Consider the following 14,991-nt stretch of genomic DNA (forward strand, 5'->3'; position numbering starts at 1 on the left):
TTCTCTCAACGATCTCTATAAATGAACTAACCGACATAACTGTTTCACAACCGCATTGACCTTTGCCCAGGTTATGTGCTTTATGACGCGGTCGGCTCAGTAACTTCGAGTTTTTGTTATGCTGATTCAGATCTTCCCAGCACATTACACCAAGGTCTTGCTTAAAAACACCTTACAAATTAATTCGATTTTGAATTGTATTTCTATAGCGCTTAGTTTCCCCTGAAGACTCTGAACCCAAGGTTAGAGCCTTAGAGGTCAATCGACAATAGATTAATAGAACGTGCAAAAAAATACTACGCATACAACACATCCTCTCGTGGGCACCGAATCCGCCTCATCTTGGCCCTCACCAGTGAAAAACAATATTTACATCTCCACGTGTTAAATATTTCCCTTTCCAACACGTAGCTAAGCGCCCGATCCCTCGTTCGAACGGACTGGGAGCTGCGAGGACCTCCGCAGGGGACAGCCAAGGGCCGCTCCTTCCGTACGTGCCGTCACCGAGAGCTCCAGCACGAGCCGCCGCGGTGCCACCCCCTGGCTCTGACAGGCTGCTGGCCTATGTCCCCACGCAGGCCGCGCCTCTTAGTGACGTACGCCGTCGTGTTGTGATGCTGGAAGCGGCGCAGCGTAGGACTGCGGAAGCAGAGGATGTAAGTATCCCACCTTGTGGATGTAAACAGACTGCAGTCCGAGGGCGAGTGATCATGTTTGTTAGAGGATTGGTCAGTGCCCGTTCTGACCCAAGCTTAGGTCAAGGCGAAGAGCTCGTAACGATTGCTGCTCAGGAGTGTGTCAAGGCTGAGCGCTGATAGCTGCAGCGCACTGTGTATCACATGCACAGCCGACTGCAGCTTTAAATGTGCATGTGTGGTCTGATCGACAGGAACGTCAAGTGCTGTGTCATGGATGTCTGGTGGCTATATGTCGTTGCAATTTTTCACACAACAAAGTTTATACTAGAATTGTTTTGCTTGTATTTGCTAAGTGGAAAGAAACCACAATGCCCCGGACGGCAACCTGCTACTGTATAAAGAACAATGATTGTTTGATGGTGCAATACTTCACCTACACATTTATAAAACGATTCCATGCCACCGGGGACACCGTGCTCAGCTCTGAGCTTATATTTAATAACCCAGTGCAGTAATTTTCATTCACCTCAATTGGTTGCCCCGCCATTGTCCAGAGTGCCAGATCACTTGGCATCCATCACCCTTGATATAAAATCACGATCTTCACAGCCACATCGCAACCATGGCCAACAGCGCACTACTCCAATTTAGGCAGCTTTGGGGTATTGGACAATTGATTCCTGAACAAGACCTCAAAATAGTGGTGCAGTCACTCGTTCTCTCTAGACTAGACTATGGAAATGCCCTTCTCTCCAGCATACCCAAAGGTCACCTAGGCCCAATGAGAGCAACTCTACATTCTTCGGCACACTTAGTTTTTGGTCTCAAGCGATTTGACCATATTTCCGGCCCTGCTAACCTTCCACCAGCTCCTCATTGAAGCGCGGGCCCAATTCGAAATTGCTTGCATTACCTACAGAGCGCATCTCTCCTCCTCACCCTCCTATGTGAACGAGAGACTGAAAATTTCCAGATCTAATGCAGACATGCCCAATCCCTGCTACTGGAACCCCCACCTTCAGTGGGAGAATAATACATGAACCAGTCTTTCTCTGGATGTGCTACTAGAATCGTGAACTCTTTGCCGTCTAACCACCTGCCTAGTAACATTCAAAAAGGACCTTAAACTCCTCCTTTTTGACAGACATCTTGGTTAATTCACTCTCGATCAGACTTATGTACTTGCTCCACAGCGGTCTGACCTGCCTTTGTTATTTGACCCCACCATCTAAAGGAACGCCATAAATGTGTATTCTCTGCCTATTTACAGTAGCTGTAACTTGTGGTTACTCCTGCACACATCACAGAAGTAATTATTTGTGTTTAATTGCTAGTCATGTAACCCACTGTAACCCTTATATTCTGCTTGTTGTAAAGCGTGCTAATGCCTTCAGTCCATGTCTGCGCAACATAAAATTGCAGAAATAGGTAAATACATTGACGCATTTGGACAGCTTTTCTAATTACTGTAGTTAGTCGAAAGACTGGAGTTGAAAATGTTGCAAGTAAGTGATCTGGTAACCTTAATAACAGACATTGTGCATGTTTGTAGCCAAGTCTTTGTGCTCCTTTCCTGACAGTTAAGATGTTAGCTTCATGTGTGTATCTTGAAAATGCAGCGTGAACCTCAGTGAATACACTGTATAAACAATATAACTTCCAAGGATTTAAGATTTACTTATGAATTTTTGGCAGGTATTGCTCACTGTAAATATTGGTAATTCCCATGTTGTTCTTTTGCTTTCACTGATCTGGCTTCTGTATCGGTCCTATTGCTATATTCGCACAACACTCACACCCAAATATATTGGCTCAGTACTAGATAAAGGCCAGCACATACATTTGGATTTGCCCATTAAAAAAAAATCTGTATTTAATTTATACACTGCAAAGCGTTAGAAAGACGCTGGGGGAAGTTGTGTGAGGAAGAATCGAAGTCTGAATATAGGAAGTTATTAAAAGACTATCATGCTCTCTGTAATTTGCCCACGCTACGTACTACACAGAAAAAATTACCAATGCCCAGCTTTGTCAGAAGACACTTTCTAAGGTGGTGAAAAAATTATTGGATGCTAGTAACATCTTGCCTACGGCCCTTCTTTCACAAACCAATGTGATAAGCTTGCGCTTTTTTTCACTCGAAAAGTTGAAAATGTTTGCTTACAATTGGCTAAAGATTCTGTGAATATAGATTCCACCTTAAATAAAAATACCTCTAATGTGCTTTTAGTGGAGGCTAACCATCCAGCAGCTAAGGCTGAGGGTGCTGTCAAACTAAGTGAATGGTCTCTTTTAGATCTTGCATCGTTCCTGGCTGCCTTATAATCTCTCAAATGAGGCTCTCCGATGGATCCTTTTCCTCCAGTTAAGCTCAGTTTATTGGATACATCCGTCTTAACTATGATTTTGGAGCTCCTTAATTCATCATTGAGAGAAAGGTTCATGCCTCAGAGGTGGAAGCACGCTTTGGTTCCTCCTCTTTTAAGAAAAGCTACTTTGGACCATTCGTGTTTGTTGAATTTTCGACCTCTCTCCCTGTTACTAGTCTTTTCCAAAGCCTTGGAAAAGCATTTCAACACCCAGTTCACTGCATTTGTTGAGGTCGATCATTTTCACCATTCTTCGTAATCGGTCCTGAATGGCCAGGAACAGCACTGAGTCCACCCTTCTTGTCATGACAGAACATCTAAGACAACATCTGGATGCGGGAGGTACTGCAGTGCTCATTCTGTTGGATGTGAGCATGGCATTCAACACAGTGTCCCACTCTATCCTGGCTGACAGACTGGAATCATTTGGCCTTAAGAGTTTAGCCTTGAGGGGGCTTGTTCCATTCCGAAAAGACTTTACATTTCAGGTCTTTTTGATTAATGTGAGATCTAAGCCATAAGCCTTGACTTCAGGTGTTCCACAGGGTTCTATGTTGAGCCCCTTGCTATTTAACATCTATGTCCACCCATTGGTGAAATTAATATAGAGTTGCGGGCTTACCCTTTTTTATATGCAGATGATACACAGATTATCTTTTCTTTATCGTCGGGACAGAAGCATGACCTGTCTTTGCTGATCTTGGGCTTGAGGAAACTTTCCTCATGGATGAATAAAAACAAACTCAAACTTGAGGGTGATAAGACTGAGGTCATGGTTCTGGGCCTACCTCGTCTACTCAGGTGAAAAATCTGGGATTTATTGCTGACGAAAAGCTTTCTATGAAACCATAGGTGACTAAAGTAACCTCCACCTGTTTTGCAGTCCTTAAATGTCTGAAAAAGATTATTTGGTTAATTCCCCTAGCGTATCAAAGGAATGTAAATTAAGGCTTTAGTCATATCCCGATTAAATTATGGCAATGTGATGTACCTGGGTGCGGATATGACTTCTGTCCACCGTTTGCAGATTGTTCAAAATGCTGCTGATAGGCTGCTTCTTTGCTTACCCAAGTATGCTTCAGTCTCCCATTTGTTTAAGGAACTGCACTGGGTCAAGGTTTCTAAATAATATTGAGTTTAAAGCACTGTGTTATATGATCAAGGCCAAACATGGCTTAGCGCCTGTTGGACAGGCCACATGAAGGGCTCGCTCCCCCTCCGCCCGACCGGGCCCGAGCCCGGCCCCTCAAGTGTTACACGCCACCGTCCCCCGTTTTCCGTCCCCTCTGGGACCCCTGCCTTCGAACATCTCGACCTCCTGGGCCTGATCCCCTACCGGCCCACTCGCCCGACTTGGGCGCCATCTTGGACACAGCACCACGAGGCCGCGTGGCCTACGATCGACCCTAACCCTGGGCCTGGCCAGGCCTCCGACATCCCGGCACCACCATCCACCCAGGAGGTGAGCGGACTACTTGGCAGGTCAATGGGAGAGAGAGGTGTCGATGGCTCTCCCCCGCCAGGTGCCGATCGCCCCCAACCTCCCCGGGCGCTGGCTCCACCCCCCTGCTGGGTGTCTGGACTCCCTCATCCCGGACCTCCCGACCTCCAAGTGCGAGGGTCCGGACATCAAAGGGCGCTAGACCTATAACTGGGGCAGCTCCAGATCAGGAAGGCAGTTGTATCCTGGAGTCGAGAGACACAGAGAAGAACTCATCCTTGACGGACTACTGGCGCTGCCGTAGCCCTGCCTTGTGAATTATCGTCCTGCCTGCTGGCGCTGCCGCAACCTCCTTGAACCTTCATCGTCGTCGGGACCTGCTGGCGTGGCCGCGGACCGTTTTGCAACTACCACCTTCATCGGGACCTGCTGGCTCCGCCGCGGACCGTCGCTACCTTCCACCATCTCGGGACCTGCTGGCTCCGCCGCGGCCCGATCATCTAGAACGCCGAGCTCGAGGATTGAGAGCTATTTCATCTATGCAATTGGTAACAAGACTGTCCCGCTACCCTTTTCCCAATCCAGAGACCAGAACCGAGGGGACCCCTGAGTCCAGACCTCCTTGTATCATTACACCGTACTTGAAGAATTGCTTATAAAGTATCGTTGAACCTTATCCTTGTGTGGTGTACGTCTGTGGGGGGGAAGTTACTTGTCTGTACGATCGCTGGAGACGGCTCTCCCCGGAGACCTCTCCCTTATCCTCGGCCGACCCTCCCGGTCCGTCTAACAGCGCCACTTTACATTCAGGAACTAGTAGTTCCTTATCAGCCTACTTGATCCCTGAGATCCTCAAATGAAGCTTTGTTTACTACACCAAGGTTTCGTCTAACCTGTAAGAAGGTCAGCTCTTTTGTCTACCTTGGTCCAAAATTGTGGAATTCTCTGCCTGATGTACATAAAAATTGCAATTCATTACTTATCTTCGCCAAATCTTTAAGACCTGGCTATTTTAAATCTTTATCCTGGGACACCTTATCTACGTCTGTCCTGTGCCGAGAAACCCTTCGGGGTAGCTGTGCACATTACAAATTTTTAAATAAATAAAACATAAATAAGCAGAGATAGATTCTGCTTAAGTTGTTTCATGTTTGGGTTGAGTGAGTAGCTTACCCACTGATGTTTCTTCTTTGCATTTTGTGATCTCTAGTTCAACATTTATAATGTAAAACAGATTACAGATATTTAAATTCAGTCAAGAAAATTTAACTGGATAGGTTTCTTGCCTGCCAAGGGTCACCTTGAGAGCTCCTTTTTAGGTCTCGGCCTATTCCATTCCACAGGAATGAATAGGACGAGTCTATAGCAGTGAAACCAAGAGTTAATCTAAGCTCTCCCAAAGCGGATTTCAAAGCGGATTTTCACAAGTGCATGCGCTCTCGTGCACAAGCTTTTGTCCGAGCCGCCTGTCGCTTGTTCACACTTCATCAGCCTCGCTCCCACATGCATCCCCCAGCGTGAGCTTGGCCTCAAGCTGTTTCACTTTCACGCCTGCGAGGCCGTGCTTCAAGGGGATCCGCTCCTGCCCCCTGCTTCATACAATTCACCAAGTGCCCCCTCCCCACAGCAATGCCAAGAGCTGATGATTACATTTCACATGTCTGGTGCTTTCCCCAGTCTAATCAGGGGCTGTATTAATGATAGAAATGCGTGGTAGCCCTATTACCTCACATTTCATTCTTTACTGGACGAATCTAACTGACCGTGAAAGTGTAGAACACTAGTGGATTTTGATAAGGGTCTTCAGTTAATGTGACATCAAGAAATGCCCACAGCTGACGAGGATGAAAAGCATATCTGTTCTGGTTGGAGTTTCTGTACCGGTTCAATTGTTTTGCTGGCTTGTTTTCATGCTCTCCGCACATCACAAAACTACGTCAGTGTTTCTGCAATCTTGCTTTCTTGACTGCAGATGTCCCAAAAGTGTTTACTCTGTGTCACCTTGACTCGCCATGACTGGAGCACTCAGGACAGGCAGGCAGCATCAACCCCAGAGCATTAGTGACAGGCCGGGTCACGGTGTCTGCTTACCGGTTTCCCATCGATAAGTATCCGCTGCCCCCACCAGAGAGTGGGTCGCGTTCCTCTAGTTTGCTTATTTTTTTCCACCAGACACCCATCCCCCACAAACAAGCCCTGTCATGATCGCAGGTTCACTTCCGCTGAGGGGTGCTGGAAACAGGAGCTGATCGGTGCTCCATCTTACAAAGCAGGGCTGCCTTCGGGGGTCAGAGATCAGAAACGAAGACAGCTCTGTGCACAGGCTGCTCTTGGCCTCATCTGCCAGCATTAGGGTAAAGGATGTGGCTTAACGGGCAGAGCTGCCAACTTTCGAACTAGGGAGTCGGGTATGAGTTTCTGCGTCGGCTCAACATTCCTGTGTGTTGGGGCAAATCACTTAATCTCCCTGTGCCTACAAAAAAAACTAATAATGATAATAAAAAAGTGATTGTGTCGTTGTGTAATGCACGTAAAACGTTCCAATTCCTTCGGGTCGAGTTCAACCTATATAATACTGTAAAAAATCGAAATCATTGCACTCCTCTGTTTTCACACTTTGTGCTAATTCCAGATCTTTGAATTAGGTTGCAGAAAATTTGCAATGCACATTGTCGGAGTTGGACACTCGCATTTATTAGAGATTTAAATCACTTTATTTTATACACTTCTCATGTGATGGGAATTAGACGTTCATTGGACAGACAGTCCTAAAGGAACAGTTTTACAGACGCCCAGCTTTGCCCATATGTGGAAGGAGTTTTGTGGCTAAATTCCTAAAGTTTACCTTCATCGGCCGTGCTACGCTCGCAGCATTAACATTTGGCCAAGGCTCAGATCAGGCTGAGCCAGACACAATGGTACCGTCCAAACGTGCAATCTGCTGCTGTCCATGCGCCATCAACATAAGGGGTTCGTTTGAGCTCAGCTTCCACAGTTCACGATCATTCAAAATCCTCTGCAGGTAAGCATCAGGTAAATTTTTATGATCACTCAGATTCCCCTGAAGGTAGGCATCAGTTACAGCTTCACGATCACTCTGAATCCCCTGAAGGTAGGCATCAGTTACAGCTTCACGATCACTCTGAATCCTCTGAAGGTAGACATCAGTTATAGCTTCACGATCACTCTGAATCCCCTGAAGGTAGTCATCAGTTAAAGCTTCACGATCACTCTGAATCCCCTGCAGGCAGAGCAGCAGCTACATCTTCATATTGACCCTGAATCCCCTGCAGATATGCAGCAGTCCCTTCATTGTCACTCTGAATGCCCTGCAGGTAGGGCACCAGTTACAGCTTCAGATCACTCTGAATGCCCTGCTGGTAGGGCATCAGTTACATCTGACCCGGAGGACTGGATTGGGTGCTTTACGTGGGCCGTATAACTTATTGTGGAACCTGTCTCTTGTCAGCCCCAATTTTTCAAATTTCGCCATAGTATTGTTTTCATGAAACGTCTGTTGAAATTAATATGATGTGAGGCTTTGTAGAACACTTTTCTGGTATAAGAACTGAAGATATAAAGCAAGAGTGCTGGTACGCTAAAGCAAGAGCCACAATCGCGTGAGATAGTGTTTGAAATGGAAAAATAGAGGTGCAAGGACCCTATACCACAGTACCTGCTTACTTTTGAAAAGTACCGGTACCAGGTCTGTGAACTTTTTATTACACCGGCAATCGGCCGATAATTACATTTCACATGTCTGGTGCTTTCCCCAGTCTTTGCCCCAATATATTTGATCTCTTCTCCCACCAGCTGTATGTACTAAGATGAAACGCTTTCCACACGTTGAACATACACATTTTTATTTTGAAGAAGCTTTTTCATATTTGAACATGATGGTTGTATTATTTACATGGCAACAATTTTTTGGGGCTCTCTCGTTTCATGCCTGGGTTCATAGAGCCTTGTGGCTCTCCCTGTTTGTTGACTCGCCCACATCTACCACGAATGTTTGAGTGTTTGTTGTTTTCAGTAAGGGTTGTTATTTTTTAAAAATATTACATGCCCTTCCTGATTGCAGAAAAACAGAAATGGTATTATCATCAAATGTTATGCTGTGTAGTCATTACATGTGTTTCGTTGTTGTTTTTGCCCCATTGTCCTTGGAGGTTGGGCTCATAGCAGAACTGAAGTGTCACTGCCTGTCCCACTGCCAAGTTAGGTGCGGAAGACTGAATGGCCATTTTCAGCCCTCGAACCGTGATATGGCTTTGAATAAATCGGGCATTTTTCCTGCAGGTGTAAATCTGTACTCGTTCACGGGACTATTTTTCAGCTACAGGAATTGCTGGCTGTCTTTTCATCTCGAATTGAAAATTGTATTGATGCCATTTACAATAAGACCTAATTAAAGATGTGTTTTTGAATGTGCAGTTAGAGTCTACCTTTACAAAAAATAGACTATACCTTTCGTTTTATAAGGCATTTGAGTTTGTTATACTTTACTAAAACTCCAGTGGATTATGCCTTCATTCGGCAGTTTAAAGGCACCACATGACTTCAGGAGGTGAACGTGCCTGGGCTTATATTTCGTTTTAGAAAAAAAATGAAAAAACCCAAAACAAACAAACCATTTGTAGTCACCAACTGCAATAAGCACATCTGCAAACAGTTTTACATGGCAGGCAGGCAAAATCAGTATGTCCCTGAGGTCAGGGCTTCTCAGGTGATTTTCAGCCTGTTCTTAACTGTGTTTCTGATTTGACAGCCCTTTTGTTTGGAGATTATTTTCCACCTAGGTTGGGTCTTCTTTGCATGGTTTTTCTTTTTTTCGTTTTTTTTGTTCTTCCCTCAGTCTCTCGGGCGCACCGGTCACCACCACAAAACCGACCCCAGGTTTGCTCCTATATTTTCCCATTCCAACATGATGGCGATGTATGTTGTGTCTCTTGTCTGTCAGTGGAGTGCAATGGTGTTATGTTAAGAGTCTATAAAGCACCACGTATATGCCTCCCGCATGCTGTTTTTAGGTCTCGACCACCACCACAGCACCACTCAGCACCACCACAGCACCACTCAGCGCCACCACAGCATCACTCAGCGCCACCACAGCATCACTCAGCACCACCACAGCACCACCACAGCACCACTCAGCACCACCACAGCACCACTCAGCACCACCACAGCACCACTCAGGAACACCACAGCACCCCTCAGCACCACCAAAACACCAGTCAGCACCACCAAAACAAATACACAGCACCACTCAGCACCACAAAAACAAAACTGTGCACCAACACAGCAACACTCAACAAAACCACTACATTACTCTGCACCAGCCCTGCATAAGTCAACACAACAACAGCACCACTCAGCAACACCACAACACCACTCAGCAGCACCACTCAGCACCACACCAGCATCAATAAGGGACACACCAGCATCACTGTACACCACCACAGCACCACTCATAAACAGCTCAGCAGCAATCAGCCCAAAACCAGCATCACTCAGCGCAACACCAAAATAAATAAATAACACCTAAACATCACTCATTGCCACACCAGCACCACTCAGCGTCACCACAGCATCACTCAGCACCACCACAGCATCACTCAGCACCACCACATTATCACTCAGCACCACCACAGCACCACTCAGCACCACCACAGCATCACTCAGCACCACCACAGCATCACTCAGCGCCACCACAGCATCACTCAGCACCACCCCAGCACCACTCAGCACCACCCCAGCATCACTCAGCACCATCCCAGTATCACTCATCATCACCACAGCACCACTCATCATCACCACAGCACCACTCAGCACCACCACAGCACCACCACAGCACCACTCAGCACCACTCCAGCATCACTCTGCGCAACCATTCAACAACAACTGGTTCAAATATGGTCTCTCAATGTTTCAAACTTTATTACAAATGTCACAAAAAGATGTTAATATTTCACTTCTGTTCTTGGATTTTGTCACAATAAAATACACTGAACATAATCTTCACGAAAGTTATTTACAAAAGTTTAAGCTATTGCCATTATAAATTAAAATCCCTTTTATTTAAGTATTAATTATTTAAAAAAATTAGAAGCCATTGTAATTTGTAATATCAATACAGCTAAGTCACGTAAATACAAAACATGTTGCATTACAAATGCTATAGGTGTCACATTTGCGAAAGTTATAACTATTGGCATTGTAAATGACAAAGCTATTAATTTAACTATTTTCAAAACCAACACATAAATAAAAAATATTGTCTTTTACAAGACCAATAGCTCAAACTTTCCTAATGCGAGACCTATTGCATTTCAAATGCTTGTTTATCTGGTGCTCTAAATCTTGTCACACAAATATTAGCATACCAAGACATTCAGACATCTGAGGAGCTGCACATTTTATTTCAAGAAATACATTGTCATTTTCCCACACTGACATTAGTTATGTGTACATAGGAAAATTTGCACCGAAAATGATAGAGAGCATTTGATCTGCCACAATAAAACGTTGGTCCTTAACCACTTTAGCTGCCAGTTTTAACCGTTCAGTGTTTTACTCCTGTGAAGCAGTATTATGATAGTGATAGCTGCTCCACTGTTCGGTTCCTCAGCCTGGATACATGCTGCATGGAGGCCACTCTTGGAAGAGAGCAAAAAGAGCAAGCAACCCAATATACCCTTGAGGGTTCGGGCAAACAATATGGAAAGGTGAGCGTACCTTCAAGGGATTTTATTAATATTAGTTAGAGCTTCAAGCTCATAATAGTGATTCGTGACCAGAAACAATTTAGGTCAAAAGTGCAAAGATGCAACAACAATTACTTATTCACTATAGAACAGTCACAATGAGTGATCAGAGGAGAAAGAACAGAGGTAACGGGTGTATATGAGAAATTTGTATTTAATACTCTAAAAATTGATTAAAAACAGGGTACAAAATCAATGTCAACAATGTTGCAAGAAGTACATGATAATCAATTGAACACTTCTTTGAAACAATTGTCTACGCTTTCCTTCCTTATTACAATTGGTCTACAAATCCAGAAAAGGAAAAGCGTGAGTCGACGTTTCGGTCTCCTATATATTCATTGTTGAGATCATCTTCAGGACAAAGGACAATTTCTGAAGACCCTAAAAGTGATATAGAGTTATTATTAAAAAAACATTCTATATGATGTCCAATACATGAAATTTGTCACTAAACATATAAAACATATAACACCCAGACTCTGTTTTAACTTAAACAGATATTTACATCAACATCCATTTTGGCAAATATTTACTGTAAAGTTCATTTTAAGAAATAAATCACATTTCAAAATACCTATGATTAAGAGAATTCATAATCTATATCGTATGACATATTCTTGTTAACTGAGCACATGATTTGACCAGTTGTTAATGTCTACTTAATCTCAACCAGGGGACACTGAATAGCCCATAGCTTTTATGTCCATCAATTCTAGATGGGGCACTTTTTGTGATAGCAATAGACATTTAATTTTGCATATATATATATACCTTAATTGTTGAATCACAGGTAACCTGACTATTATCGGTAGATGTCTTCCCTGCTTACTCAAATGGTACCAATATCTGTAATATATGCATATGGAAATTCTCAAAACATAATTCATTCTTTAAAAGGGGTTCAAAGATGTAATTAGAAATTTATATCTATGGCAATACAGAATAATACTGTTGCAATATCAACGTATTCTCTTCGTACAATGAATTATGTTTTGAGAATTTCCATATGCATATATTACAGCTATTGTTACAATTTGAGTAAGCAGCGAAGACATCTACCGATAATAGTCAGGTTAGCTGTGATTCAACAATTAAGGTATATATATATATATATATATATATATATATATATATATGCAAAATTAAATGTCTATTGCTATCACAAAAAGTGCCCCATCTAGAATTGATGGACATAAAAGCTATGGGCTATTCAGTGTTCCCTGGTTGAGATTAAGTAGACATTAACAACTGGTCAAATCATGTGCTCAGTTAACAAGAATATGTAATACGATATAGATTATGAATTCTCTTAATCATAGGAATTTTGAAATGTGATTTATTTCTTAAAATGAACTTTACAGTAAATATTTGCCAAAATGGATGTTGATATAAATATCTGTTTAAGTTAAAACAGAGTCTGGGTGTTATATGTTTAGTGATACGTTTCATGTATTGGACATCATATAGAATGTTTTTTAATAATAACTCTACATCACTTTTAGGGTCTTCAGAAATTGTCCTTTGTCCTTAAGATGGTCTTAACAATGAATATATAGGAGACCGAAACGTCGACTCACGCTTTTCCTTACTTGGATTTGTAGACCAATTGTAATAAGGAAGGAAAGCGTAGACAATTGTTTCAAAGAAGTGTTCAATTGATTGTTTATCATGTACTTCTTGCAACATTGTTGACATTGATTTTGTACCCTGTTTTTAATCAATTTTTAGAGTATTAAATACAAATTTCTCATATACACCCGTTACCTCTGTTCTTTCTCCACTGATCACTCATTGTGACTGTTCTATAGTGAATAAGTATTCGTTGCATCTTTGCACTTTTGACCTAAATTGTTTCTGGTCACGAATCACTATTATGAGCTTGAAGCTCTAACTAATATTAATAAAATCCCTTGAAGGTACGCTCACCTTTCCACTCTTGGAAGAGGGCACTTCAACAATCTGGAAGCTGGCACCCCCTCCACCTTGTTGGCCAACATTCCAGGTTTGTAAAAACTGGGATGCATGCAAAAACACTTGCAATCCACTGAAAGATTTCCCACATCCCAGGAATCATTAAAGAAAAGGATTGGAAACGGCCTAGGTTTCCAGGCTCCTGTGTTCTTGTTCTTGTTTGAGGAGGAATGGGGGTTGTCAAGACTATATTTCTAAAGGTAGACAGTGTGGTGTGCTGGGAGATTGATAGGGGTGTGAAATGAATAAGGTGAGAGGAAAAGCTGACAGAAGAAGGGTGACAAAAAGCTGTGTGGTGAAGCTTGAGAGGGGAAAGCCTGAAGCGAGAACGGGAAGGCTTAGAGGACAGACCGATAATTGTAACTGAAGATAAATGTGGTTGTAGAATGAGGGGCACAGCAGGGTCTTGTATGTTCATGAGTGGGGAGGAAGGGCTGAGAGTGAGGTACACTCATAGAAAGAGAGAGAGACAGAGCAAGATTTATAGGGAAAGAGACCTAGACAGAGATACTTACCTAAACTGAGAGATCCACTGAGAGAGAGAGAGGACTTGATTGAAACCCAGTGGTATTTACATATGAATGAAAATGTTTTCTAATAATTGTAGTTCAAAGTAATTGTAGTTGTTGATACTGATTGCACTAAACTGTTGTGTTGATAACTGTACAGTGCTTTATGCTACCATGGCACCCCAAATCACTGGGCATAATAAGGAGGCAGAAAAGGTGGAAACGAGGAACCAAGAGAGAGAGAAAAGAAGGAGAAAAGTTAAAAAGAAGGAGGAAGGTGTGTTGCGAATTAAGTAGTCTTCAAGACAGATGTCTCAGAGAGTGATGGTGCATGTTTGGTCGTTGGCTTTGTGAACTGACTGGGAGGGAGGTAGTAGAGGTACAGACAAGGTATTTGGGAAAAGGAGAGAGCAGAAGTGTATTGAAGATGTAAAGAGCTATAAGTTGGTGAGAGGGGTGACTGTGTGAGGAATCGCAACATATTAGAGCTAGAAAAGATACTAGGTGAGCCCGAGAGAGTCCCATTAGGAGCAGGAGATTGCCCCTCGCCATTGTTTATCCAACCAAACCTTTCATTCAGTCTCACTTATAAATGCGCCTACCTGTGTGGCGTAGTTGAGGTCAGATTTGGAAGGGAGGAGATAGACTTTGGGAGAAGAAGCATTTAAGTTACTTATTTGTAGGTCTTTAATCATGGATTAGAGAGGGTGTGAAGTAGATGGGTATATTAGAAGTAGGGCTGGTGCTTCAAATGGGACATACTGAGTGCAGGCACTTGCTGCCCTGGATTACCGCATTGGAAGAGTCAGCACTTTACTGCTAAAAATCATGTGAGATTTTGATGAGGTTTTCCAACTCTATCTATTTTGCTAATTTTCCTGCCTGCTGCAACCCAACAGAGCTCCGTCTTTCAATGTGTTTCCTCAAATTAGGATATCACTCAATTTGTTCTAAACCATTTTCTAATTAGTTTTACTTTACCACTGCTGTTGAAAGTCAGATCCATGCATTTACCTTCTTTCCACGAGAACTTCCTTATACTACTACTGAGCTTCCTGTTCATGGGTTCATGGCTATTTTGTTTGGCTAACAACTCAGGGCTATGGCAGCCACCGCGGCTACGTACAGTTTCTTCTCAGTTTTTCTGTTGCCTGAATATTTCTACAGTCAATATATTTGCAAAGGTGGGTGGTATTTCAGATGATGGGAGCTGGGAATCGGGGCTACAATGGGGAGCAAACTCAATATTCAATATTTTGTAGAGTCTGAGGAAATACATGTAATAGTTCTCATTTT

The 14,991-nt window shown here is 43.2% G+C and overlaps 1 protein-coding gene across 2 annotated transcripts in view; it reads left to right on the top strand.

The window, feature by feature from the left end:
• Nucleotides 1-584: 584 nt before the first annotated feature.
• The window catches only part of HDAC11 (histone deacetylase 11), a 274,240-nt gene continuing 259,833 nt past the window's right edge, over nucleotides 585-14,991 (top strand). For both annotated transcript variants that reach the window (XM_086939011.1, XM_086939010.1), the window contains exon 1: nucleotides 585-656. In XM_086939011.1, coding sequence (XP_086795137.1) covers nucleotides 655-656 — 2 coding nt within the window. In that variant the 5' untranslated portion in view covers nucleotides 585-654. The remainder of the gene's footprint in view (nucleotides 657-14,991) is intronic.

The sequence above is a fragment of the Lissotriton vulgaris genome, chromosome 9, assembly GCF_964263255.1.
Source record: "Lissotriton vulgaris chromosome 9, aLisVul1.2, whole genome shotgun sequence".
In the NCBI taxonomy this organism is placed as follows: Eukaryota; Metazoa; Chordata; class Amphibia; order Caudata; family Salamandridae; genus Lissotriton; species Lissotriton vulgaris.